Raw genomic sequence first — 26,212 nt, forward strand, 5'->3', positions numbered from 1 at the left:
AGGCTGTTGAAACAACATGTCAGTAACTTGCCAGTCAGAAGAGTAATAGAGGGGCTGGATTTTCACCCAGTTATAATAGTTATTACATGTTTTGTCCAACAAAATATGTATCTGGCATATTAAATATTTCACATAGGAAGATACAGGACTTTTCACTCCACTGCAATAACATTTTCCAGCCTTCGTAACCTCCCTCAGAATTGCATGATATCAGCAAATTTCTAGCTTAGCAGAAAGCTTGGGAACATGTATTTGCTTTTGGTAAGGCTAAAACTAAAGCAACAAAGTACAGCCCATGGTATGGTAATAAAAAAGCAAATGCAAAGTGAATGAGATTTCTGAAATTTCCTGCGCATGCTGTTTATTTCTTTCTTGCGGATTTGAACTATCAAAGCTTTTTTTTATCAAATCTGCATAATGTCAGTTCTTGAAGCTGTTTTTCACCTACTCAAATGAATAGAGAAAAAATGAAATAAAAAATACATCAAAAACACACATAAACATATACACAATTTATGCAGCATTTTTTATACAAGCCAGCATGGAGAAAGAAAAAAGAAGACAAACGCACTCCTGAAATCCATTCCTAGATCAAGCACTGCCAATCCTCTTCAGCAGATTCCATAGGACTAGAAACGATGACATCAAGGCTACTCTGCAACCAATCAGTGATCAGGTCACTAGTGTCCATGATGTCATCACTTCCTGTCCGGTACAGACTGTCGGAGCAATAGTGCTGGAGTGGGAAACGAATTTCAGGATCGCCTTTTTGTAAATCTCCATGCTGGCTTCCTCTCGTGAAGTTTAAAATATAACAGAGAACCCCTTTAAAGGGCTCAGTACTGACATATTCATTTGATAACGTCTCCAATCCACTTAAGGTCTGAGCAGAAGACATTCTTGGATGCTCAGACTCAGCAGTATGGAGTCCCCTCAGGCTATTATTGGCATAAATGTGCGAGTCCTATTAATAACACTGGGGTAAACTGGACGTCCTGATGTCATCTTTCTTCTATATATTATATTTTTTTACTATAAGAAATTGACATTTATCACTTAGTAACTATATTTTTCATGATTCGGAATATTTACATTTGCCTTTAATGGCTTATATATAGGGGACGACGTGAGTGGGAAATATTCGCTGTGGTGCAGGTGAGCATTAAGACATTATTTAACCAGACAGAGATAGAAGGGTTTTCACGCATCTGTGTATTAACCAGAGAAAGTGACACTCTGCTCATACATAGAGGTTTAAGTAGAACTTCAGCTTAGTGTTACTGGAGTGTCATCTATTCCCTGCATGTTTGGTGACTGCATCAGGGGAGAAGCTGGAGTGAGTGTACAGGTTGTAGTTGCCCCTGGGCCATGAGGAGCCACAAACCATTCCACTATTCCACTGTACCACATTGAGGCCACCAGTACTATGAATAGTCAGCGATATTTGGGAACTATGTTTAGTATCTGAACCCAGTAGCTAAAGAGGTGACGCACCGAGAACCTCAGCAGATGACCGCACTGTTACTAAAAATAATCCGTATACAAAGACCAACATAGATAATACCGCCATATGGTCAGTGGTAGATACCAGCACTACCGAACATATAACAGATCACTGCACAGTTACAGATGACTTACCGCTGACGTTCTTTCTGATGGAATCGTTCATTTTTCCTGTCTTTTCCATCTGGTTCAGACCGACATGACAACTTCTCCAGCCAGGACTCTGCTGTAGAGAATGCAACAAAGACACGTTTCACTTCTCGTATTCCAGCCCCATCACCATCTATTCCTAACCTGCACAAACTCCTCATCCTGCTGATACCCCAATACTGAGCCGCTGTTGACGTATGTGTCCCTATTACTGCCCCTGATACCCCAATACTGAGCCGCTGCTGCCGTATGTGACCCTATTACTGCACCTGATACCCCAATACTGAGATGCTGCTGCCGTATGTGTCCCTATTACTGCCCCTGATACCCCAATACTGAGCCACTGCTGCTGTATGTGTCCCTATTACTGCACCTGCTGTGTGGTTCTCTAAATTCTAAAGCAGCCCTCTATAGTATAGTAATGCCAGGTGAAAGTGCCCTAGAAAACAGCACCCACATTTTGCCCACTAGAAACCTAGAACTTAATAATGCCCTATGTGCCCCACAGTAGCCTGAGTTCCCTTATAAAAATGAGTGCCCACTTTACATTTATTAATGACCCATTTCTTCCCCTGTACAGCTCCCCTATACACAGTATAATGCCTGGCGGCCTCGACCAATCAGCGACGGGCACAGTCTGCCGCCAGGCCTCGACCAATCAGCGACGGGCACAGTATCGACGTAGATGTCATAATGGTTGCCATGGCGACGATGATGTCATAAAGGTTGCCTCGACCAATCAGCGACGGGCACAGTCTGCCGCAAATTCTGGAATCATCATTGTCCATATACTACGGGGACATGCATATTCTAGAATACCCGATGCATTAGAATCGGGCCACAGTCTAGTATAGTATAATGCACTAGATAGTTCTCAATATAGTATAATGCACTTCCCATAGGCCTCCATATAGTATAATGTACTCCCCATAGGCCTCTATATAGTATAATGCTGTCCCCATAGGCAGACAACGGTATATAGTATAATGAACTCCTTATAGCCCCCCATATAGTACAATGTACTCCCCATAGGCAGACTCTATAGTATAATGAACTCCTCATAGGCCTCTATAGTATAATGCACTCCGCATAGGCCTCCATATAGTATAATGAACTCCTCATAGGCCTCCATATAGTATAATGCACTCCCCATAGGCAGACTCTATAGTATAATGAACTCCTCATAGGCCTCCATATAGTATAATGCACTCCCCATTGGCCTCTATAGTATAATGCACTCCCCATAGTCCTCCATATAGTATAATGTACTCCCCATAGGCCTCCATATGGTATAATGCACTCCCCATAGGCAGACTCCATAGTATAATACACTCCCCATAGGGAGCCTCTATAGTATAATATACTCCCCATAGGGAGCCTCAATAGTATAATGCACTCCCCATAGTGAGCCTCTATAGTATAATGCACTCCCCATAGGGAGCCTCTATAGTATAATACACTCCCCATAGAGAGCGTCTATAGTATAATACACTCCCCATAGGGAGCTTCAATAGTATAATGCACTCCCCATAGTGAGCCTCTATAGTATAATGCACTCCCCATAGGGAGCCTCTATAGTATAATACACCCCCCATAGGGAGCGTCTATAGTATAATACACTCCCCATAGGGAGCTTCAATAGTATAATGCACTCCCCATAGGGAGCCTCTATAGTATAATGCACTCCCCATAGGGAGCCTCTATAGTATAATGCACTCCCCATAGTGAGCCTCTATAGTATAATGCACTCCCCATAGGGAGCCTCTATAGTATAATACACTCCCCATAGGGAGCGTCTATAGTATAATACACTCCCCATAGGGAGCTTCAATAGTATAAATCACTCCCCATAGTGAGCCTCTATAGTATAATGCACTCCCCATAGGGAGCCTCTATAGTATAATACACCCCCCATAGGGAGCGTCTATTGTTATGATTCGGTGACCCTGGAGCCGCATGAGACTATCTCTGGAGTAGGTGGTACCTGTACTGACCGCAATCCTAATACTGACACTGCAACTAGAAGTAGCCGTGGGATGTACCTAACCAGGCCTAGACACCTCAACACAGCCGGAGGACTAAATACCCCTAAAGATGGAAATGGGAAATCCTATCTTGCCTCAGAGCAGAGCCCCAAAGGATAGGCAGCCCCCCACAAATATTGACTGTGAGTTTAAGAGGAAATACGTACACAGGCAGAAAAAACAGAGTTTAGCAAAAGAGGCCCTTCTAGCTAGATAGAAAGGATAGGACAGAGTTCTAAGCGGTCAGTATTAAAACATTAGAAAATTCCACAGCAGAAAATACTATATACTACATCTAACTAAAGACATAGGATGTATATCTGCATCTCCAGAGAAACCAGCATGACAGAAAAATCCAAACAAGTCAAGCTGGACAAAAACACAATAGATTGCACTGCACATAAAAGCACACTGCATGCGTGCTACAGAGAACCAAAACTAGGCACTTATCTTAGCTGAAATGACAGCAGGGCAGTGGAGCCAGACAGAGATGCAATCCCTCCAAGATACAATGGACAACTGGCAGGGATTGATGGATCCTACAAACCTAAATACCTAATAGAGCTGCAATAAGCAGAAACACCTGCCCTGGCCTATAATCCAGAGACCACTGCACTACCACTAACAACCACCGGAGGGAGCCCAAGAGCAGAATTCACAACAGTCTATAGTATAATACACTCCCCATAGGGAGCTTCAATAGTATAATGCACTCCCCATAGGGAGCCTCTATAGTATAATGCACTCCCCATAGGGAGCCTCTATAGTATAATGCACTCCCCATAGTGAGCCTCTATAGTATAATGCACTCCCCATAGGGAGCCTCTATAGTATAATACACTTCCCATAGGGAGCGTCTATAGTATAATACACTCCCCATAGGGAGCTTCAATAGTATAATGCACTCCCCATAGTGAGCCTCTATAGTATAATGCACTCCCCATAGGGAGCCTCTATAGTATAATACACCCCCCATAGGGAGCATCTATAGTATAATACACTCCCCATAGGGAGCTTCAATAGTATAATGCACTCCCCATAGGGAGCCTCTATAGTATAATGCACTCCCCATAGGGAGCCTCTATAGTATATTGCACTGCCCCCCCCCACAGTCAGACTCTCAATCCATAAAATCTAGCTGCTGTTTTTACCATTTAAAGAGAACCTGTCAACAGGATTTAGCACTATAGAGTTCAGCTCAATTAAGATGCCATGAAGCGGATATCTCGATCTGCAGATGTGCCGCCATCGATGCCATTTTATTGAAGATCATCTGTGGAATCACATCGTGAACACGCTGCCCACCCCAATGACAGCGAAGCAGAATTTCTAAAAGAAGGCAGGTGATGGAGTAATCAGTGACCTGTAAAAGACACACAGCAGGCAGTCGATAGGGTGAAGGAGCAGAAGATGACCCTACCCAAAATCTCACCCCTGTGCACAGAAGACATCATTAGAAGAAGACTTTAGAGGCTGATTAAATAATAACCAGAGATCGGATTCCTTCACCAAAGGTATCAGATTAATCAGTATAACAGCACCGTTATGGCCATGCTTTAACTTTATAGGGCTAAATCCTGATGTCAGGTTCTCTTTAATTTATGGAACACATGACATTCAAGTTCTGAGGATTATGAAGTGAGTGCCGCCACTGTTAAATATGTGCATCATTCAAGATTAGTTTGTCTTCCGCTCAACAGACACATTTTTAGGCTATGTACGTTGCGGATTGGACGCTGCGGATTCGCAGCAGTTTTCCATGCGGTTTACAGTACCATGTAAAGCTATGGAAAACCAAATCTGCAGTGCACATGCTGTGGAAAATTCCACGCGGAAACGCTGCGGTTTATTTTCCGCAGCATGTCAATTCTTTGTGCGGATTCCGCAGCGTTTTATACCTATTCCTTTATAGGAATCCGCAGGTGTAAAACCGCAGGTGAATTCCGCACAAAATCCGCAGTTAATCTGCAGGTAAAATGCAGGGCGTTTTGCCTGTGGATTTTGCAGAATCCGCACGGAAAAATCCGCAAATGAATCCGCAACGTGAGCACATAGCCTTAGAGATTCTTCTAAAACTGAGGATCCAGAAAATGAATTTTATTACATATCACGCTACAATTCTTATTTTGTGTCTCCTGTTCTTAGGTGACGATCACAATATGCTTTCAACTGACACAAAACAGTTTTTCACACACTTATCTGTGGGAAAGTTGGATAACATAAAAAAGTAAGATAGTCAAGACCCTGAACGTGAAGATCTGCCTACACAAGTCATAAACAGATGAAGTCGTTCTCACAAACTTCTCATAATGAGGATTATCACGCTGGAACAAGGCTGGATTATTCTAGATACGACACTGGGTTTACCTGGTCCTGCGCCGGCGGTGGGTACATTTCTGCTGGTGGTTGAATGGTTTTTGAGCTATAATTTCTTACACTTTCATATAATAGACATAAAATGGTGGATTTATCAAATTAAAAGCAAAAAGTGTAATAATGTGTATAACACGACATAACTAACTAGCTTGCAATGGCTACGCCAAATTAATCAGTCTGATCTTGGATGTTGCAGATGAAGAATTTTCTTACATATACAACACATAACTGCAGGTTATGAAGTCAGCGGAGAAAGTCATCATTACAGAAACCTGGACATGGTGGCTCAGTGGTTAGCACTGTACGGTGGCTCAGTGGTTAGCACTGTACGGTGGCTCAGTGGTTAGCACTGTTGCTTTACAGCGCTGGGGTCCTGGGTTCAATTTTCACCCACAACAAGATCTGCAAGGAGTTTCTACGTTGTGTTGGTTACGTTCCAAAGACATACTGATAGTGAATTTAGATTGTGAGCCCCAACGGGGACAGTGATGATGTTGTTGGTAAAGTGCTGCAGAATATGATGATGCTATCCAAGTAAAATCAGTACAATAATACATATATAATTAAAGTTGATTTCTTATTGTGCAAAAGTCATAGCAAAAAAATAATACATTTCACGTAATATAAATGTGGTCAGTGTGTAAAAGTCCTAACACCTAACGCATAGTGGTCATGCTAATGAAATAGTCAACTACTCCTGGGGGTGTTTGCCACTTATTTTTAGATGAAATGATAGTGAATATGACAAACAGCCAAGTACTGAGTACAGATTCACCTACCGTGCCCTGGGCAGCAATGCGATGTATATCCCTTTATGTATACATTGGCAATTCCATTTGTTTGCTTAGGAAACATTCCCAAAAATGAATCCAGGACATTGCACAATCTCTTGGTACACCCTGTGTGTGAGAATGGGACAGCTGACTTTAATGGGTTCAATGACCTGTGCACCCTGTAGACATGTACCCTTGAACTAAATCTGGTAGCTTTTTTAGCTAAGTATGGTGAAATCTGTGTGTGGGCGAATGTTATAATATGTCTTATGTGGTCTGTGTTTCCTATGCTAAACTTTAAACTCTATGATCATATATAAAATTTCAACTTTTCATTACCACAACTTAATTTAATTGCAAACATTGAGTTTTATGTCACATTAAATACATTTAGCCCGTAGGGAAATTTTTTTGAGTATTTTCACTGTGAGGGTGACAGGCCGGGGTCACACTTGTGAGTGCAATGCGAGAAACTTACGCGAATCACACTGAAGCCATTTATGCTTTTTTGATCAGAACAGTGTTTTTATCTTAGACTCTGTTTGTTAAATGGCCTTGAAGAGAAGGAATATAAACCAGCTCACCCGTGATGCATAAGCTGAGTTTTGGGAGCATGGACCCGCTGTGTCCAGGCGTGTAGAATCCAAGAGAAGAAAATGTCCAGCTTCACCGAATCTGTGAAAAAAAGTTTTCTTTATTCACAAACTTAAAGATGGAGGATACAAACTTCAGCACAAACCATATGGGTAAGAATCTCAACGCGTTTCTGGAGACTAAGCTCCCTCAATCATGACATGAATAAGGGAGCTTAGCCTACAGAAACGCGTTGAGATTCTTACCCATAAGTTTCTGAATAAAGAAAACTTTTTTTCACAGATTCGGTGAAGCTGGACATTTTCTTCTCTTGTTAAATGGCCGCAGTGTGAATATTCATCTACACATTGCGTTATACCAACATATGTTCTGGCTCATTTTTTTTGTTTTATTTTAGTTTTTGTACTTTGCACATACAAGGGGTGCCGTCCCCTTTTTTGGCTGGGAATTTTGTTTCATAGCTTTTCATGGGCAGGTATCTGAACAGTCGGGCCTGGGTCGTGGCTCTACCCTTATCTATTTTGAGGCCTACTGACAAATAGTGAGGTGAAATAGAAGAGTTAGGGACCATCCCGAGTGGGTACACCTTGTCACTGTGGAATGTCTTTTTATTTATCAAAGTAGTGTTAACTAATTACCCTATGACAGAAAAGCACATCAAAGAATCTTTATGTTGGGCTTTGTCTGGATATTAACAATAAATATTCACTTAATGAGTTCTGTGAAATATAATGCAGTTTGGAATAACTAATTTTTTTAGTTACTTCCTTTCCTTAAAGTTTATCTGTCACCAGATCTTATAATGCAAATTGCATACATACTAAATAGACCTCTTAGACTTGATGAGGCTGGAGCATTTATTTTGAAAATCCATGTCAGAATGGCTGTATAATCCCAGCCTGCCTAGTCTGATTGACAGCTCATACACACTGCCTAGTACAAGCAGCTGTTGTCAGTCAGGCTGGATGCATAGAGACTGAATACTGAATACTAGAGACTGAGGATTTATAACATGTAATAATCTTCATAACAGGATTATGCTGCCTATTCTATAGTAAATGTAAATACATACATGTGCCTCATTGGGTCAAAGAGGTTGATTTTGAAGAGACTGCTGGCATTATTATAGAAGCACAAACCAATATTCGTAACAGGGGTGCAATTTACTGTTATGGTGGCAATGTACAAGGAAGTGTTTGGTTTTCACATGGGAAATATAAGTACTAGATGGGGGCCCGATTCTAACGCATCGGGTATTCATTGGTCGCGGCCGGCCGGGTGCGACCAATCAGTGAAGCAGTGTTTAAATCTCGCGTCAATATCACATATTGGTCACGTCTGGCTGGGCGCGACCAATCAGCGCAGCGGGGTTTAAATACTTTAGGAGGAACGTAAAGTACTTTTCAGGCAGCATAGGCCAGAGTTGCCATCGTCTAGTCTGTGGTTAGGGCTATCTCAGCTCTCACAGGAAACCACTAGGAACTGCAGGGCCAGGATCTCTAGTCTGAACAGGAACCGCCCGGGTCACTTGCAGTTTTTTAGTGTGTTACCTATTTTCCCGAGTGAGTTGCTACACTATCATAACATTGCTGCATTTTATCCGTTTAATCAACCTGTCATGTCAATTTCTGAAAGCAAGCCACCATTTGGTCCTTTTCTTTTTGCTGTCACAAGCCACACTTGAGTTGCCCGCCAGAGCCGTGGGGTACTCGGTATCGGGTCCAGTACTCAAAGGGGGATGTCACGGTGTTCGTGAAGCCACCTGTGGTATTCGGTCAGTGGGGACTGACGCTGCTTAAAGGGGTCCTCTGGGGTGATGTTAAGGCAGCCGAGATGGTATAACTTCCCACAGGTGAAGTAGGTCCCCAGGGCTACCGGTGTGTAGATGGAAGATGGTGAGTGGTGCAGTAAAGAATGGAAGACACAGGTTTAGAGTCTCTTTACCTGGTTTACTGGAGACTTCAGGTATCCACAGTCCAGGTCACCAGATCACAGGTACAGGCAGGGTCCGGCCGGCTTGGAAGGGAATTGAGATTACCCTTTATCAGGTGGAGATGAAAGCCTTCCTCATAGCACGGTGGTATTGTAGTCCCTTACTGCCTATGGCTCCTAGCAATGTCCTCACAGTTCCTCTCTGTCCTCCATAAAGGTGGGTACTAGGGCGGACAGGTAACAAACAGTCCAGCTGTCCTGCCGGTTTCTGCTGTGCCTCCTAGAGTCCGACACAACCTCGGTCTTCCGGCTACCGGTATCTGCGCTCTGCCAGGGAGGTAGCCCAGTCGCAGCTGTCCTCCCCAACTGTCACTCTCCTGTGCTTTGCTCTCCTGCGCACTCACTAAACGTTGTTCTTTCCTTCTGTTTTCGCTATCCAGGAGCTGCAGCACCTCTGGCTGCATGGCCCCTTACACGTCTTTCTGCCTTAGACTCCTCCAGTCTGCTGTCTGGCATGAACTGTCTCTGTTCTGTCCCTCTGACAGACTAACTAGCTTTCCCTCCAAGCCAGAATATATATATAGGGAAGTTCCCCCTAAACCAGGTCTAGAGCTCCCCCTTCTGGCCTGGAGTGTGAACATGTTGTGTGCTTTGTGCTTACCTGATAAATGGAATCCTTCGTTGCTTCTAAGCGTGACATCACTCTCCCCGTGAGGAAAGCAATGCCACTGTGACAACCAAGACCCTGGGGTGTCACACATTTCTATCCTATTCAGTATAGGCCAGGACTTCTGATTGCTTACAGGCCTCAGAGGTCACTGCGTGTTGTAAGAAGGTCATGAGTTCAAGACATCCGCCGCAATCTTACAATGCGCAGTGACCTCCATGGCCTGAACATAGCGAGAAGTTCTGGCCTATAGTGAAGAGTGCTGATCCTATTGTTGCTGGTGAGATAAATCGTCAGCAGGTGCGTCTACCAGCGTTTTTATCGTAGGAAACACAGGAGCATTCGGCAGTGTGTGTAAGCGAGTCTGGAGAGATAGTTGCTGGCAATACCATCATTGGGCTGACAGCTATCTGTTGTGTATGGGCCCCTATTTCTCATTCAGTGGAAACTCATGCAGTGAGAGGTGAAGAAGGTGAAGGAGAGATCATCTCACAGTGTCCCTACCTCAGTCTGCCTCTGAGAGGACATGAAGTGACTAGGGAAGGGGGTATGCAAAGTGCCTCTTCAGAGAAAAAGAGGACTTTAACTCTATTGCCACCTATTGGAAGTGGCAATCCTAAAACATAATACTGACCCTTTAACGAGCCTTGCCACATGACTTAGGATAAACGCCAAACTAGAATCTCAATTTGCAGACACAATGTTTCAGGGTGTTGCCCATCATCAGTGCAAAGCACGAGATCTGATTTGGCTGTATGGAGGCCTCTGGGATCTAATGGATAATATTTTGCCTTGTGGAGAGTAACATGCCAAGGTAAGGAGACTTCTAAGTCATACAATGCTTCTCTGGAAAATTAAATATGCAAATTGCCTCTTCAGAGAGAAAGAGGACTTGAACTCTACTGCCGCTTATTGGAAGTAGCAATCTTGAAAGTCAATATTGACCCTTCAATGAGGCTAATAAGTCTCCTTACACTAGCATGCCAGGCATGTCACTCTCCACAAGGAGAAATGTTACCCCTTAGATTATAGGGAAGAGGGGGCATCCTAGACAGATATTTAATTTGCCCAGATCACACAGGAAAATGCTGACATCTCTACAGAAGACTGCCCACTCCTGAACAGTTATAGAGGGAAACTGAACATTTACATAAAAAGTAGAGAAGAAGATATCTGTAATGTGCTGATTGCTTACAACATTTAGACTAAAATGCCCTCTACACTTTGTAATGTTCTATCTGTGCCAGTGTTTTTCCAGACACAAGTTATAGGGGGCACGGTATTGCAGTATTTGTGTGCTGTGTGCATTACCCTATATATAGGGCATACATAGAAACATTGTAGGCAAACATAGATCTTCCTACTAAGCACTCCTTGAGATTTTGGCTTAGCGACCAGATCAATGTACAGTGTACCTTACAAAGTTATGGCACACCTAAACTGAATCTGTCACTAGATTTTAAAAATACTATGTCCAATATTAAATAGATCTTTTAGACTTGATGAGGCTGGTGTAATTACTTTGGAAATCACTATCAGGATGGCTGTATAATCCTTTGGTCGAAGTTTCGCTACTTGATATTAAAATGAAAATTTTGTGTGTCCAGCTTTAGCTATGCTCATTTTAATTTACAGACTATACAGACTTTTTGACGTGGATTTTCAAAGTAAGTACATTAGCCTCATCTGGACTAAGAGATCTATTAAATAATGTATGCCGTTTGTATTGTGGACTTTTGTGACAGATCCCCTTTAAGGTTTTGCTTTGGTGTTTTTTAATGTGTTTTTAACAAAGAGATTAGGGCCAAGAGAGAATTAAAATAAATAATCAGTTTCCTGTCCAAAGCTATACACTCATTTCTCACTTTGAGTGTTTTGCTGCTCATTGTAAAGAAAATGAATTACTTGGGGTGGCTACTATGGAATCTGACACAATGGAGAAGATGGAGAAATGTTCTTTTCCATCTTCTCATCTGTGAAAATTGGAGCACACTAGGATAACACTCTGATCAAACTTTGATTAGAGATTAATCAGCGTATGTTTAGCATAATCAACCGAATTCTCATGGATGAGAGAAAATACACTGGTAGGAACCAACCAATGCCAATGATATATATCCATGATTGCCGAGTTCTAATATGCAGTATAATAATAGAAAATGTCAATGATAGCTTAGGTCAAAGATAATAATAAATCAGTAATTACTAATACTTCTGAAAAAGTGCCATACAAGGCAGAGATCATTTCAACCCTAAATTGTACAGCCTCATCATATAAAATCAGAGATAAACAAAATTGAAAAAAAAAGATATAAAAGGTTCCACAAAAATCCTATATATGCTAATACTCCATCCACATCAGTGAATGTCCTGCATGACTTGTCTTCCCAATGCCATGTGAAACTAGAGAACTCCTAAAAATCGTATAATGTGTTGATTATCGGGCTGCGTACATGCAGAAGAGCCAACTTGACTTTTCATTTTTTTCTGAACAGCTTATGAAAAAACTACGGACAGAAAATATATTTTACAGACACATTGGAAAACCATCATAAATCATTAAAATTATAAGTGATCCATGTCTACAGGCCAAAATTCTGATATAATGATATCAGCCGTATTCACTGTAATCTGTAAAATGATGAGAATTTCAGTCAAAATTATCTATTTAAGTTGTTTCAGCTTGAAAAAAATCACGGACATGTCCAATTTTTTTTTTACTGGCAGGACAAAAAAGTGCCCTATTTTTACCGATTGTCCTGGAATTTCTGGACTGTTGGCAACCAAATGTAGTAGTGTTAGATATATGGAAACCATTCCTTAAATGCGATAACCCCCTTACATAACTGAATCCAGCCATTTGATCATGATGGGCCCCATCGTAGGGTCACAGCAGGTGAAACGTATTATTACCCATGTACCCTATTACCTTCTATTATGTAAATAGCGTTTAATAGGGCATTGACTCGTCACCATAATGGATTTGATGTTGTGTATATTTTGCAGTTTTCGGGGAACTGATATATGGTTATTATAAGGATCCAATGATTATTTATAGTGTGTTTTTATGTTTTTTTTATCTCCGTATTTACGCTATATATCACATCCTTTGTTGGGCTTAGCTGTAGTCGCCATGCTCATCCATCCTATTACATGGCTTAATGTAGTCAGACCGCGCACAGAAAATAAGGGGCTGATGGAGAGGTGCTTGTCACAGACGGGGAGCTGGAGGGAGGGATATTCAGACAGAGATGGGTGGGAGGGAGAGGAGGAAGCTCTGTTGCATCAGCCTCAGCTGCAGCTCTTAGTGGTTGTGAGAGCCTCATGAGTTGAGCAGAGTGTAGGAGACCTCACAAAGCCCTGACAGCCGCGCACTCTGCTACACCCAACTGTGGGCATCTGGACCTCAGGACCCACTCATCATCACCACTGAGGGAAAAGTACCACACCAAGCCATTATGGAGAAACCTCTCGAGACCAATGGTCACATTGACAAGTACCCTGAATACACTGAGTGCCAAGTGGAAGATGCTGGCAAATCTACCAAAAATAAGACAGGTCAAAAATGTTCCCAATTCCTGAGGAAGAATGCCATAGTGATCCTCACAGTGTCCGGGGTGTTGGTCGGAGTTGGCCTGGGCACGGCAGTGAGGAACATGAACTTGACCAAAGCCCAAATGACCTATTTTGCCTTCCCTGGAGAACTGCTACTGAGGATGCTGAAGATGATCATCCTTCCCCTGGTGGTGTGCAGCTTGATCTCTGGGGCTGCAAGTTTGGATACCAGATCATTGGGCAAGCTGGGTGGTATTGCTGTAGCCTACTTTCTTGTGACCACTCTTATGGCTTCAGGTTTAGCAATTGCTCTGGGATTCATCATTAAACCAGGAGCTGGCGCAGGTGCCCTGAACTCTAATGCGCTGGGCATAGAAACCACCATCACTACTAATAAAGAGACCGTGGACTCATTCTTGGATCTGGCCAGGTACGTTTTTTTTTTCTCTTTGTCTACAGTCCCATGATGAGTTTTTGGTGACTTTTTGATGCTGCATATTTTTGAAAAAATGCAAGTAACCTATTTTACCTAATGAATATAGAAAAGGTGCAGACAATTTCCAACATCAAAAACTCACCAAAAGCTCATCGGGGGAAACATAGCCTTGGGGTATTATTTATGACAATGATGCCAGCTTGGGGGCATTGATCAAGGATTATTGCTATCTATAGCTTACGTGTACAGACAGTGGAAAGTAAGAATAATGTTGTAGTTCCCTCATCCTGTAAGGCATGCTGGACCTGACGTTTCGTCAACCCCTGAAGCCGCGTTGTTTGGTGATACCTGTCTCCCATAAGTTTTGATAACACTAATGCCATGATGAGTTGTGACAAACGACAAGTGATGGTTTGCGCCTTTCCAGCTGTCAGCCACATTAACAACCTATTCTTCCTTACACGTTTGCTATATTATACCTTAACGATCATTTATATTGATCTCTTTTTCTGGCATCATGAACATATTCTCCAGTTTAACCATGATCCCTTAGCATATGAATACTTACTAGTTAAATATACAGTACTACCTTATAGAGCAGTGCAGACCTGCACATGGCGCTGCGCGCTCCTGCATTTAGTGCTACTATATAAAGAACATTATCTTAGCTGGCATGTGCAGACTCTCTCATATGATGCAACACCAGGAGACATTTACATGCCCATTGTGTGGCCACTTCCCACTCAGGGAATGGCTTTTACATAGTGGTTATACAGTAGGTAGTTTCCATACATCCTTACCTGGTGTCTAGACAAAACATTAGTTTTGCAATGTCTTAAAAAGACAATAATGAAGATTTTATGCAAACTTGTAGACTTGATGTGGTCTTAGCAGAAACCCTATCTGGCCATAGAAATAATGATGGCCATAATAATTCTACCTATGTAGCTAGACGTAATTCCATCCGATAGAAATCAGTTGGAATAAGTATGGTATATGCCCTGGTAAATTCTGAGTAGTCATGCTGGGTTCTCACATGGCATTTGCTGGTCCTGACTGGTCTAGAACTGCACAGAAGAACCGACTTCCACAAGGTTTTGTAACAAGTCCCTTTGAAGCTCCTAGAAATCTAACTTGACCTGTACTTGCCATGGGTCCTGTGCAATATAGATTAAATATATGATTTCTGTGTGTCACATGCTGCCAAACCTTGTGGTTCTCAGACGCTCACCATACCGATACCTCCCAAAGGCTGGGGCTACACGGCAAGCAAGTCGCAGAAAGTCGGAATTATTTGTATTTTATGCCACTTGCTTGTCATGGTCATAGTATTTTACAATGCAATGTAGCAACGGTATTCAGCAATGCTTGCCTGGGAAAACTGTGTTGTGGACAAAGATTCCATGTAGCCACAGTCTTGGGGGTTCTTCACATCGAGGGGAATATATACATTTTTTATTTTACAGACATGCATTTAATGGGGGTCAAAAATCATATTTGCAATTTTGTTCCATTAAACATTTTCCACCGTTTGGGTTTTGTAGGCTCTTTTTTACCCTACACATTTAACTTTGATGTGGTGTGTGGTCATAAATCCGCTGAGAGACGCTCAGAAAAATACAGATGAAACTGTTACAAACAGACCGTCATAGTGAGCTCCCTGATGGAGTCTCAGTTGACACACTCTGCAGCCAGCAATAGACGGTGCAACTGTTATACATAGGGTCCAAACTTTGCTTCCCTCACCCTGGTCTGCTACACTCTGTTGTGGTCCATGTCGGGCTTTGCAGATGGCCCAGTGTGATCCCATGTGATCATCTGCCTGGACCTATATAAGGCTCACTAAGACACACACATCTGTATCTTGGTATTTTAGTTTGTCTGTGCACCGTTCCCTGTATGCAATCTCCAAGATGTTCCTGTCTTCCTGCGACTTCTAGTATCTCAGCTACCTGCCTGCCTGCGACTTTCAGTACCTCAGCTACCTGTCTGACTGTGGCTTCCAGTACCTCAGCTACCTGTCTGCCTGCGACTTTCAGTACCTCAGCTACCTGTCTGCCTGTGGCTTCCAGTACTTCAGTTACCTGTCTGCCTGTGGCTTTCAGTACTTCACTTACCTGTCTGCCTGTGGCTTTCAGTACTTCACTTACCTGAGTGCCTGTGGCTTTCAGTACTTCACTTACCTGTCTGCCTGTGGCTTTCAGTACTTCACTTACCTGCCTGTCTGCGACTTTCAGTACTTCAGCTACCTGTCTGCCTGCGGCTTCTGCTACCTCAGTCACCTGTCTGCCTGCAGCTTCCAGTACCTCAGCTACCTGTCCGCCTATGGATTTCAGTACCAGTTATCTGTTTGCCTGCAGTTTCCAGTACCTCAGCTACCTGTCTGCCTGAGGCTTCCAGTAATTCAGCTACCTATCTGCCTGTGGCTTTCAGTACCTCAGCTACCTGTCTGCCTGTGGCTTCCAGTACTTCAGTTACCTGCCTGCGGCTTCCAGTGCTTCAGTATCGTGTCTTTGTGCGGCTTCCAGTACTTCAGTTACTTGTCTGCCTGTGGCTTTCAGTACATCAGGTACCTGTCTGCCTGCGGCTTCCAGTACCTCAGTTACCTGTCTGCCTGCATCTTCCAGTACCTCTGCTATCTGTGTTCTGCATGCCTTACCCATCTGCCGCACTGACGCCCATGGCCGTGTGCCTCCTTGAACCTTGGGCTTTGAGGATTTATTTCATCATGTGATCCTAACAGCAGCACTGAGACTATAGAAAGCAAATAATTAAATATTGTAAAAATTATGTTACCCACAATTATGTGCAGTTAAGTAAAAAACAATGGTCAACTCAATGAAGCTTCCCCAATGATCTGAATGTTGCTTTCCTTACCACCGATGATCATCTGTAATCTTTGGTGGAAGCTCCCCAGACTTTGAGAATGTAGTAGTACACAGTGGTCATTGAAATGAATGAAAAACATGGTGTCTTACATCCACCAAAGTGGGAATCATTCACGGTCTTGGCTCATAAAGGTCATACATAGGGAAACCTCCATCTATATTAAATCCAGATGTGTTCATAAGGCATTTGAAAAGAAGTTACCAAATGGGAATACCATCTTTTATAAGCCCCTAATTGTTGTAATGACGTCATATCGGACATTTTTGATTGTTTATAAGTGAAAGAAGATCGCTCTTTCGTGAAGAAAGATGTTCTATTTATCAGGAAAAGGGAACATAAGTCTTAGATACAATACTGTGATAGGTGATAACGATTTTGTCTTGTGTTGAAACAACTGAAGAAAGTTTTATCACGATAATAACAAAAACGTTTAACTCCCTGGTCTGGCTACTGTTATTTCTACAGACATTTTTCTGTTTAGAACAGAATTTTTGGATAAAAAAAACCCAATGACAACATCTAGACAAAACATACACTTTTGAAAAGTCTTCAAAGATAATAATTAAGTTTTATGCAAATTTATAGCTTTCTTTTTTAGTATAGATACAACAACTGAGGGGTGATTACTAGGTCTTTGCAGCAGGACTAGATCATAATAAAATAACTCACCCATTAGGTCGTACTAGACTCAGAGATGGGCACAGCCTAAACGCACTTGACAATAAACTCATCACTAAGTGTCCCTTGCTAGATCCGCAGTGATTGGCTGTGATCTGTAGGGAAACCCGGCAATAATGTTGAATTCCCCTGCATCACCACCACAGGGCAGAGTTGAATATTCATGTGTAGGGGGATTTGTGAACAAATAGCTGTCAACCTCACAACTAGCCCGGAATGAGGAATCCTGACCTTTACTAATAATGCTCATAACTCGTGCATCATGAATCAGCCGCAGATTCTCGTTAAATGGGGACTGTACTTTCAACAAACTTTGCATACATCAATAATACAGGTCACTATAAGAAACTTTGTAATGCATAATATCAGAGAAATCAGCATCCTTACACAATTATGAGCCGTTTCCTCCGACTTCTGATTCATGAACTTGTCAACAAATCTAAGAAAAATATAAAACAGCTCAAATTCACCTTGCTCAGACAAGATGGACTACAGTTGTTGGGTGACACTGTCCCTTATACTCTATGGAGGGGTGGAGGAGTGAGGAGCAGGATGCAGAAACAGGCAGAGGGAGACACAGAAAGATCAAGCTGCTCTCTTTAACAAATCTTGTACCTCATCCAGAGCTGGATTCATATCTACACTGATTACCATGGCTCTGTAATGTCCTCCATGATGATGCTGATTCTGTCTGTGAGTTAGCTAAGGAATGAAGAGTAGGAATTTCTCATGTCTTTGTGCGCCGGGTGTGGGAGAGCTCATAACTGCTAGTGTCTTCTCACCAGCTCAGGGTGGATTGCAAATTAAGAGATAGAGTCTGCAGAAGGGAAACATTGTGAAAATGCAGAATACAAGTCATATCATGGGCAGAAATAATGTTATTCATCATACAGGACAATGTATTCTAAAAAGTTACTTGAACCTATACAGTAGTTCTACTAGTTCTACTTTAAAGGTCATGGACTGCCCATCATTACAGCTGGGATACAACTGCTTTAAAATATTTTTTAATATTGCACTTATAAATCACATTTTTGCAGGTCTGACAATTTAAACAGTTTAGTTATAGACTAAAGGGCACTAGTCATGGACACCTGTACACCATCGCATTGCCTGACTGTTTGCCTGTGATTCCAGTTAAGGGAAATGTAATAATACAGAATAGTTTAGATTCTTTACAATTTGTGCCTCCAGTCTGGAGGCATGACAATGACAATGTCCTTGTACAAAAATAAAAAATGCTTCTACAAGTTACTTGTGAAAGGAACTGCTACAAATACTCTGGACTTCAATCGAAGCAAACACTTCAAAACAATAGGTAAAAGGAGTACCCAATTGTCCATAAATCCAATCCTCCTGGATGTAAGCTGCAACACTCATGCTGTTCATCGGGCAGACGGCCATCTCTCCCAATCGGGTGATAGTCAATAAGACCCCATATGTATGTGATGATCAGCCGGTTCTCAAAAAATTGGTGGCTTTGGCTGACTTTCATCTCATATGTATGGGGGGCTTACTACTTCAACAATAATATAATGTATAGATTAGGATATGGTCATACTGACACTATAGTGCAGATGGCTGAGAATATCATAGTGTGTTGTTCTACTATGGAAACCAGATCTATCCATTATAAAGTGATGGGATCCATCAGATCCATCCCTGTTCCTGCAGTAATGCAAGTCTTAGTGTAAGTGTAGACAGAGCCGGATCCAGTGTAAATCCAGGAATGTGATATTATCTGCGACATACAAGTCTGTATTAAAATTCAGCATGTCCCCATTCATGGTTTTTACGGTTTCCTGCACATTCTCCTAATGACTGGCTGGAAGGATAATGGCGGTGGTCTTTTGTGTTACTTGACAATACCCGGCGTACAGTAATGTGCAGTAATTGATTTGCTCTGTGGACTAGAACCAGGATCTTGGAGAGGAAGCAGGAATCCCATGAAGTGTCGCATTCAGTAATATTACATTATTTATCAGTTCCCAGCAGTCGCTGGCCAGATTTCCCATAAAGCATTGCTTACTGCTAGAAATTGAGATGCAGGTACAGCATAATCTATATCAGATCCCTTTAAAACATAGTTATAAATAGATATGCTTATAGTGTTCATTGACTTTCTGATTACCACTTACAATGACAATATGGCAGTGACACATTGAGATCAGTTCTCCTGAAATGTCTTTTTAGTAAATTCTAAACATTCCAATTCTATATTATCTATTCTTAGGAATCTATGTTGTGTGCACAGTGCACACTGTCAGGATTCTCCACTGCTGGTGGCGAGACCGGGTGGTCATGTGATCACAAATATGCTACATGCATTCTTCTGGCAACATCCCGACTAGAGGTGCACACACTCATTCAATTGATTTGTATGGAGTGAGACTGAACTTGTCTAGTCGGAATGGGGCCAGAAATATACATATCACATGACAACCTGGTCTCACTGCTGACACAAAGGCACGCGCTGTGAGGATTCACTTTTGTGCCAAATCTGGACAACTCCTTTAATCAAAACTATTGAGCCTCATCACACTACCTTTACAATAACACAAAAAAACTTTTCAGTGAATTATAAATTATAGATAGCACTAGATGGAGGCCCAATGCTATTGCATCGGGAGGGCGGTAATGTCACGATGGGGGGAAGGCATGCGGCGCTGTTGTTGCCTAATGGCATCCTGTGATAATCTAATGACTTCTGCATCAGGGGACTCATGTGCTTGACGCCTACACTTATATGCATTGTTTTTATCCCAGCGATGCTGTTGCCGTTCAAGAGTCTCATTTGCCCTTTGTTGTCTTCGACGTTATGCCTTTGCTGCTTTCCTTTCATAGTCATTGGCGTACTTTTTAGGAGGAGCCATGTTGGCGTTGATATCTGCTTTTTAAGGGGTTTTCCCACGAACAAAAGTTAATTTTAAAAATTGTCTGTGGCTGACCGTGTACAGAACATACCACAGCTCCTGGGCAGGGGAGGAAGCAAAAGACAATACTGACATTACAGCAGGAAATCCCCCTTTGATGTGACCGGCTTCCTCTGCCTGTAGACACGTCGCGCATCTGCCGCCGGGATCAGATGAATGATTTACTGCACCTGCGCGTAATTCACGCAGGTGCAGTAAATCAGACCGCCGCCATCTTTGTGCAGACAGATAGCGGCGGTCACATTAAAACTGTGCATGCGCTCCTCCTGTAGGAAGATGGCGGCAGTCAGTGAATCATTCGGCTGATCCCGGCGGCGTGTTCACGACGGTGTTCAGCTGGTGGTACTGCGCAAGAGGCTGCGTGAGTGTGTGAGTGTGAGAGTGGTGCGATGGTGTTCCGTTGGTGGTACCGTGCAAGAGCCTGTGTGAGTGTGAGAGTGGTGTGACGGTGTTCCGCTGGTGGTACCTCGCAATAGGTTGGTACCAGCAGCAGTTTCCACATTGAGACACCCATCACTTGGGTGTCCCAATATGGCAGTCGGTGAGCTTCCTCCGCTTGGAATTCTGGGATACGGTGACATCTGGACAGAAGAGGAAATGAAAACATTACAAGGTAATTATATAGATTATGTATTTGACTAGATAATAAATCGGTACTATACACGCTCTGAATTGTTTGGAACTAATAAAAGACTTGCTGCTCTTACTTGCCTGCCTACAAGTTTAGACCATATAAGTGCCCGTAGAAGCATCTAACTCATGCATTTGCTCTGTCTACTAAACAACAGAGATAGTTATTCTAAAATACTCATATATGAGCAGTGAACCAATCCATTCAACCGATACAGTAGGGTCAAACAAATAATATACATGTTTAGGTGTCTGCTCTGGTGTCTGAGTTTATTTGTATTGTTAACAAAGGCTAAGTATGGCTGAAAAGAAAGTAGCCACATTTGTAACATCAGACACTTCAGGAGTAGTCGTCATAGCAGTCTGGGCCAGGTGAAGAACAATAATGGATCTTTAGATTTGCTGTCAGATCAATTGATGGTGCTATATAAAGTCTTGGTGTGGCCTATACTGTATGATAGTGTCAACAATGTGAAACTCATAGGGACTATATATTATAGGGGTATAGGGACACATCCCAATAACAGTAAGAACAGTAACACCCAGTTGTCAATTAATTGATATATTTCAAGGAGGAATAACATAGGAATGGCACATTGCAGGATTCATAGAAAAGATGCCCCAGAATTGATTTTTCAAAGGCAGTACATGTATTTCCTAAATCAGACATCAAAAGGAACAGTGTTGGGAGGAATTGTAGAGGCTCATGTATAAATTACCAGGAGGCACTATTAGGCGCTGCACGAGCAGTACTCGCATGAGTAAGCACTTGGACTTTTTTGGCATACGAGATTGTGTATATTTGGTGTGAACAACTGCCGCAGGTGAGATTTATACTGTATCTTTTTTCATTTGGTTCTTCTCTGTGGTGCCACACCAGGAAGTGCTGTTTGTTTTCATAAAATCATAGAATGTTAGAGTTGGAAGAGACCTCTAGGGTCATCGTGTCCAACCCCCTGCTCAATGCAAGGTTCACTAAACCATCTCAGACAGATGTCTGTCCAGCCTCTGTTTGAAGTCTTCCATTGAAGGAGAACTCACCACCTCTTGTGGCGTTTTCTCTAATAGCTAATCTGTATCTTCTCCTTTCAGTTTGATCCCATTGCTTCTCATGTTTACATATGGAAATGAGAATAATGATGATCCCTCTACACTGTGACAACCCTTCAGATATTTGTAGACAGCTATTAAGTCTCCTCTCAGCCTTCTTTTTTGCAAGCTAACCATTCCCAGATCCTTCAACCGTTCCTCGTAGGACATAGTTTGCAGTCTGCTCACCATCCTGGTAGCTCTTCTCTAAACTTGTTCCAGAGATTTTATTGTGCTAAATCAGACTTGTCAGAGATGTGACAATACTCTGCAGACCACATGTTCAGACATGAGATGGCCATATGGTCACTGTATAGTCTTATATTACCATTTTTGTTGCTCATATCATGGTGGCTTAAACTGGCTCCTGACTGAATCAGTGCGGGTTTGACTTATTTCCCATATTTTCTTGATGGTATGGTTTACGTACTTAACCCCTTCCTGACATGTCCTGTACATGTACGTCAAGTGCGGGTGCAGGTGTAGGGAGCAGGCTCAATAGCTGAGCCCGTTCCCTACACGGTGGGTGCTGTATAACTACCTCTGATTACTGCTCTTAAGTTAGTATGACAGACAAGGGCCTACTGAAGACCCCACCATCGCCCTGCCTGTGAAGGTCCCACAATAACTGATCATGTAACTCAGGATTAATGCAAGTTAAGTAATAACGAAAAGTATATATGAAGTTATACAACTTTTGATTACTCTAATATGCTATAAATTCTTCATGAGAGCGATTTTCTTCCTTTCCGGCACGATATGTTATTCTAAGACCACTCAAGGTTTTCCAAATATTAGTTCCATCTCATAGTCCCATCATACTGAGCTTATGATCCTGTACCAAATACTACAAGAATAGTTTGTTCCTAGCCTTGTAATGAGGAACATGATATTTTCTTGCTTAAGGGAATATGTCCACTGTGACCCTCAGAGCAACAATCAGTGCGATGCCAGGCAAAATCTACCACAGCATGAGTCACTTTTGTAGCAGATCTTCATTCTGCCACCCCTGCTATGAAAATCAATATGGGGGACTTGAATAAGAAATACATAGCTTTTTTCCTTAGAAAAATATGGGGCTCTAAAAGGATACTTGTGTTTCATGACGGATTTAATAGCTAATTTGTGATTAGCATGTGATTTATTTATTTTTTGCCTTGTAACCCCATGTCTTTTGTATTCACAGTAATCATTCATTAAATTAGATCAACCTCCAGTGTACGCACACAATAATGGGCCTTTGACACAACAAAAACTCCAGAAGAAGATTAATAGTAGTAGAATAGCCAAAAGATAACTTTAAAGAAGTTGCCGCTACTTTTACATTGTTGGCCTATTCTTAGCATAGGTAATCCGTATCTGATCGGTGGGGGTATGACACCTGATGGCCCCACCGATTAACTGTTCCCGATGTCGGTTGGAACCGCTCAGTTACGTAGCTGCACAACTCTGTCAACTCCATAGTGGCCGCGGTCGATTACTGCACATCCACCCCTATTCACATCAATATGGGCAAATGTGCAGTACCCAGCCGCTGCCACTATTCCACTGATGGCGCTGCGCTGTGCAGCTCTGTAACTGAGTAGTTCTAGTGGCCATCGACATCGGGAACCGCTGATTAACAGGAGTGCTGGGTGTAGCACATCCACCGATCAGACAACAATGATAACCTATCCTAAGGATAGGCCATCAATATTAAAGAAGTGAACTACACCTTTAATTCTGAGTTTGGCAAATTAGCTATCTAGTGTCCACTGGGTATTACCTAGCCACAAAAGTGGTTTTAGATTAGTATTTACTTGCATTTCAATTTGGCGGACAAGTCTTGTGTTCCTGTATGCCAGTGTTAATATCATTGACGTCTGGAGCCTGCAGTGACTTTCCAAAGAAACAGCAACCATCTCAATGACTTAGAAGCATGTGCAATGCATGACACAAGTGCGGAATTTCAATGGCACTAGAGAATGCTAGAAGTGGAGGGGTTGGGAGAGAGAAAACTGATGAAAATCCAGGACACTTCCTTAACTAGTCAACACCTCTGATATTATAAGCTACGGTAATTTTCATATGAGACAGAATTAAACTTATGAATGTTTGCCTGTTTATATGTATTGAAAAGTTTGAAAATAAAAAAAAACAAAAAAACTTACGGTAATTTTTTTCAGTTTTCCTAACTTTTTTGTTAATGAAAAAAAGGGGGGAGACAAGTGCACATAGGGTGATATTGAAGGGTACAGATGCAGGTTCGGACTGGCCCACAGGGTAACAGGGGAATCCCCCGGTGGGCCCCTGTGTAGATCTGGGCCCCCAACCCCACTGTATGGGCAGTACTTGGCATAATTCACTTGATTCACTCTGTACAGAAAAAAGCAGCATCTCATTCATTAACCATGCTACCCAGTTTATTATTATATAGAGATATAGGTAAATTTGTGAATGAAGGTAGTATAATATTTGCATGCAGGTGAAAAGTGGGCCCCCCAAAGTCAGTTACTGGTGGGCACTTGTCACCCCAGTCCGACACTGTACAGATGAGAAGGGAGCTGTGGAGTTGCTCACCTGAAAAGTTTGCGATTGTCACAACTCCAATTTTAATTGCCCATAAATATAACCGTTTCTGCAGTCCTGTGGGCAAATTAAGGTAAACCCTCCTCTGCATATCGATTGGTAGAAAAAGGAGATTGTCATTTCAAAATAGTCCACGCTGCTGAAGAGAAGAAACAGCTCCAGAATGGAATAGTAATCTCACAGTTTTTATTTCTACACATTTTGTGATCTCACCTAGACCTTTTTCAAAAACAAACTACATTGAACAAATTTCTTTGTTTGTTTCTTTATTTGTTCTATGTAGTTTGTATTTGAAAAAGGGCTTGGTGTGAGCTTGAAACGCGTAAAAATAAAGACTACGACATGACTATTCTATTCTGGAACTGCTTCTTCTCTACTTTGAAACGTCAATCTCCATTTTCTACCAACTTTTTGTTATGTTATTGTGACGGGATTACCGCGACAGTGTGGAGCCAGAAGACCGCGGTGTCTGATGGCTCCTACTCTGGGGCTGAGAAGAAGCTCATCTCCTTCATTTCCCCTTCATTTTAAATGTGTTTATTCCTTCTGAAAGACCAGGGGTTTATCGGCCATGTTGGATGTGCTTGGTTAGCCACTCTTTTTCACTATATTATCCGGGCTCTGATACTAATCCTTGTCAGAGCTAGCTTTATTGCTGCCTGGCTAACGTAAAGGAGGGAGAGGAGTTTGCATGAGGAGAGTTGAAGGAGTTATTAGTGACTGTTGCTTGGTTTGCATGCGTGGTAATTCCTTACCCTTCTCTGTTTTGGTTTATTCCCCTACATTCACAACTCGGTGCATTCCTGTTATATGTGAGTGAATATTTTGCATGCCTGGAGTTTTCTGTTAACCCTTGTTTGTGCTGCCTTGTTTGTCGGGTTGGTGTACTACAGTGCACAGTAGCTCCCCTCCTCCCTGGGTGGGAGAAGAGAACAGATGGCGGGTTAACTCAGGATACAAGGCAAGGGCGGAGGCCCTGACATCCTTGGCATCTGAAGTATCCCGGGGAGCAGGGTAAGCTAGGGCGCCCCCTAGTTTTATGGACAGGAGGGAGCCCCAGGTCCCAGGTCACCCGACAGCTGTGTCATGACAGTTATCTATCCACAGTGTTAGCAGCAGTTCACGTGGATGAAACATGCTGACGGACTCTCTTTAATATATTACTATTACAATGTAGAGAGGTCCTTAGAGCAAACTACTGCCCCTCCTACCCCCAAACACATGAAAGTGTAGGTTATCGTAGCCCATAGGAAAAGATGAGAGATTAATCAGAGCTGGACTCCCCCATCACATGAGCCCATAGTAACTGTTCACACTAGTTCCATGGCATGTACGACCTTTCTGACATTCTTTTGACTGTTCTAACTCTCAATAAAGACCCGTGAAGTGCTGACCCTAAAAGGGAAGTTTCTATT

General features: G+C 42.4%; 1 protein-coding gene and 1 long non-coding RNA gene across 2 annotated transcripts in view; one reads left to right on the top strand and one right to left on the bottom strand.

Annotated features, from left to right (window-relative positions):
• Positions 1-26,212, bottom strand: part of LOC143804428 (uncharacterized) — a 326,044-nt gene that overhangs the window by 218,214 nt on the left and 81,618 nt on the right. The window lies entirely within an intron of this gene.
• SLC1A4 (solute carrier family 1 member 4) overlaps positions 13,333-26,212 on the top strand; it is a 31,315-nt gene continuing 18,435 nt past the window's right edge. The window contains exon 1 of the mRNA XM_077282523.1: positions 13,333-14,004. Within this exon, the coding sequence (XP_077138638.1) occupies positions 13,478-14,004 (527 nt within the window). The 5' untranslated portion in view covers positions 13,333-13,477. The remainder of the gene's footprint in view (positions 14,005-26,212) is intronic.

Source organism: Ranitomeya variabilis, chromosome 2, assembly GCF_051348905.1.
Source record: "Ranitomeya variabilis isolate aRanVar5 chromosome 2, aRanVar5.hap1, whole genome shotgun sequence".
In the NCBI taxonomy this organism is placed as follows: domain Eukaryota; kingdom Metazoa; phylum Chordata; class Amphibia; order Anura; family Dendrobatidae; genus Ranitomeya; species Ranitomeya variabilis.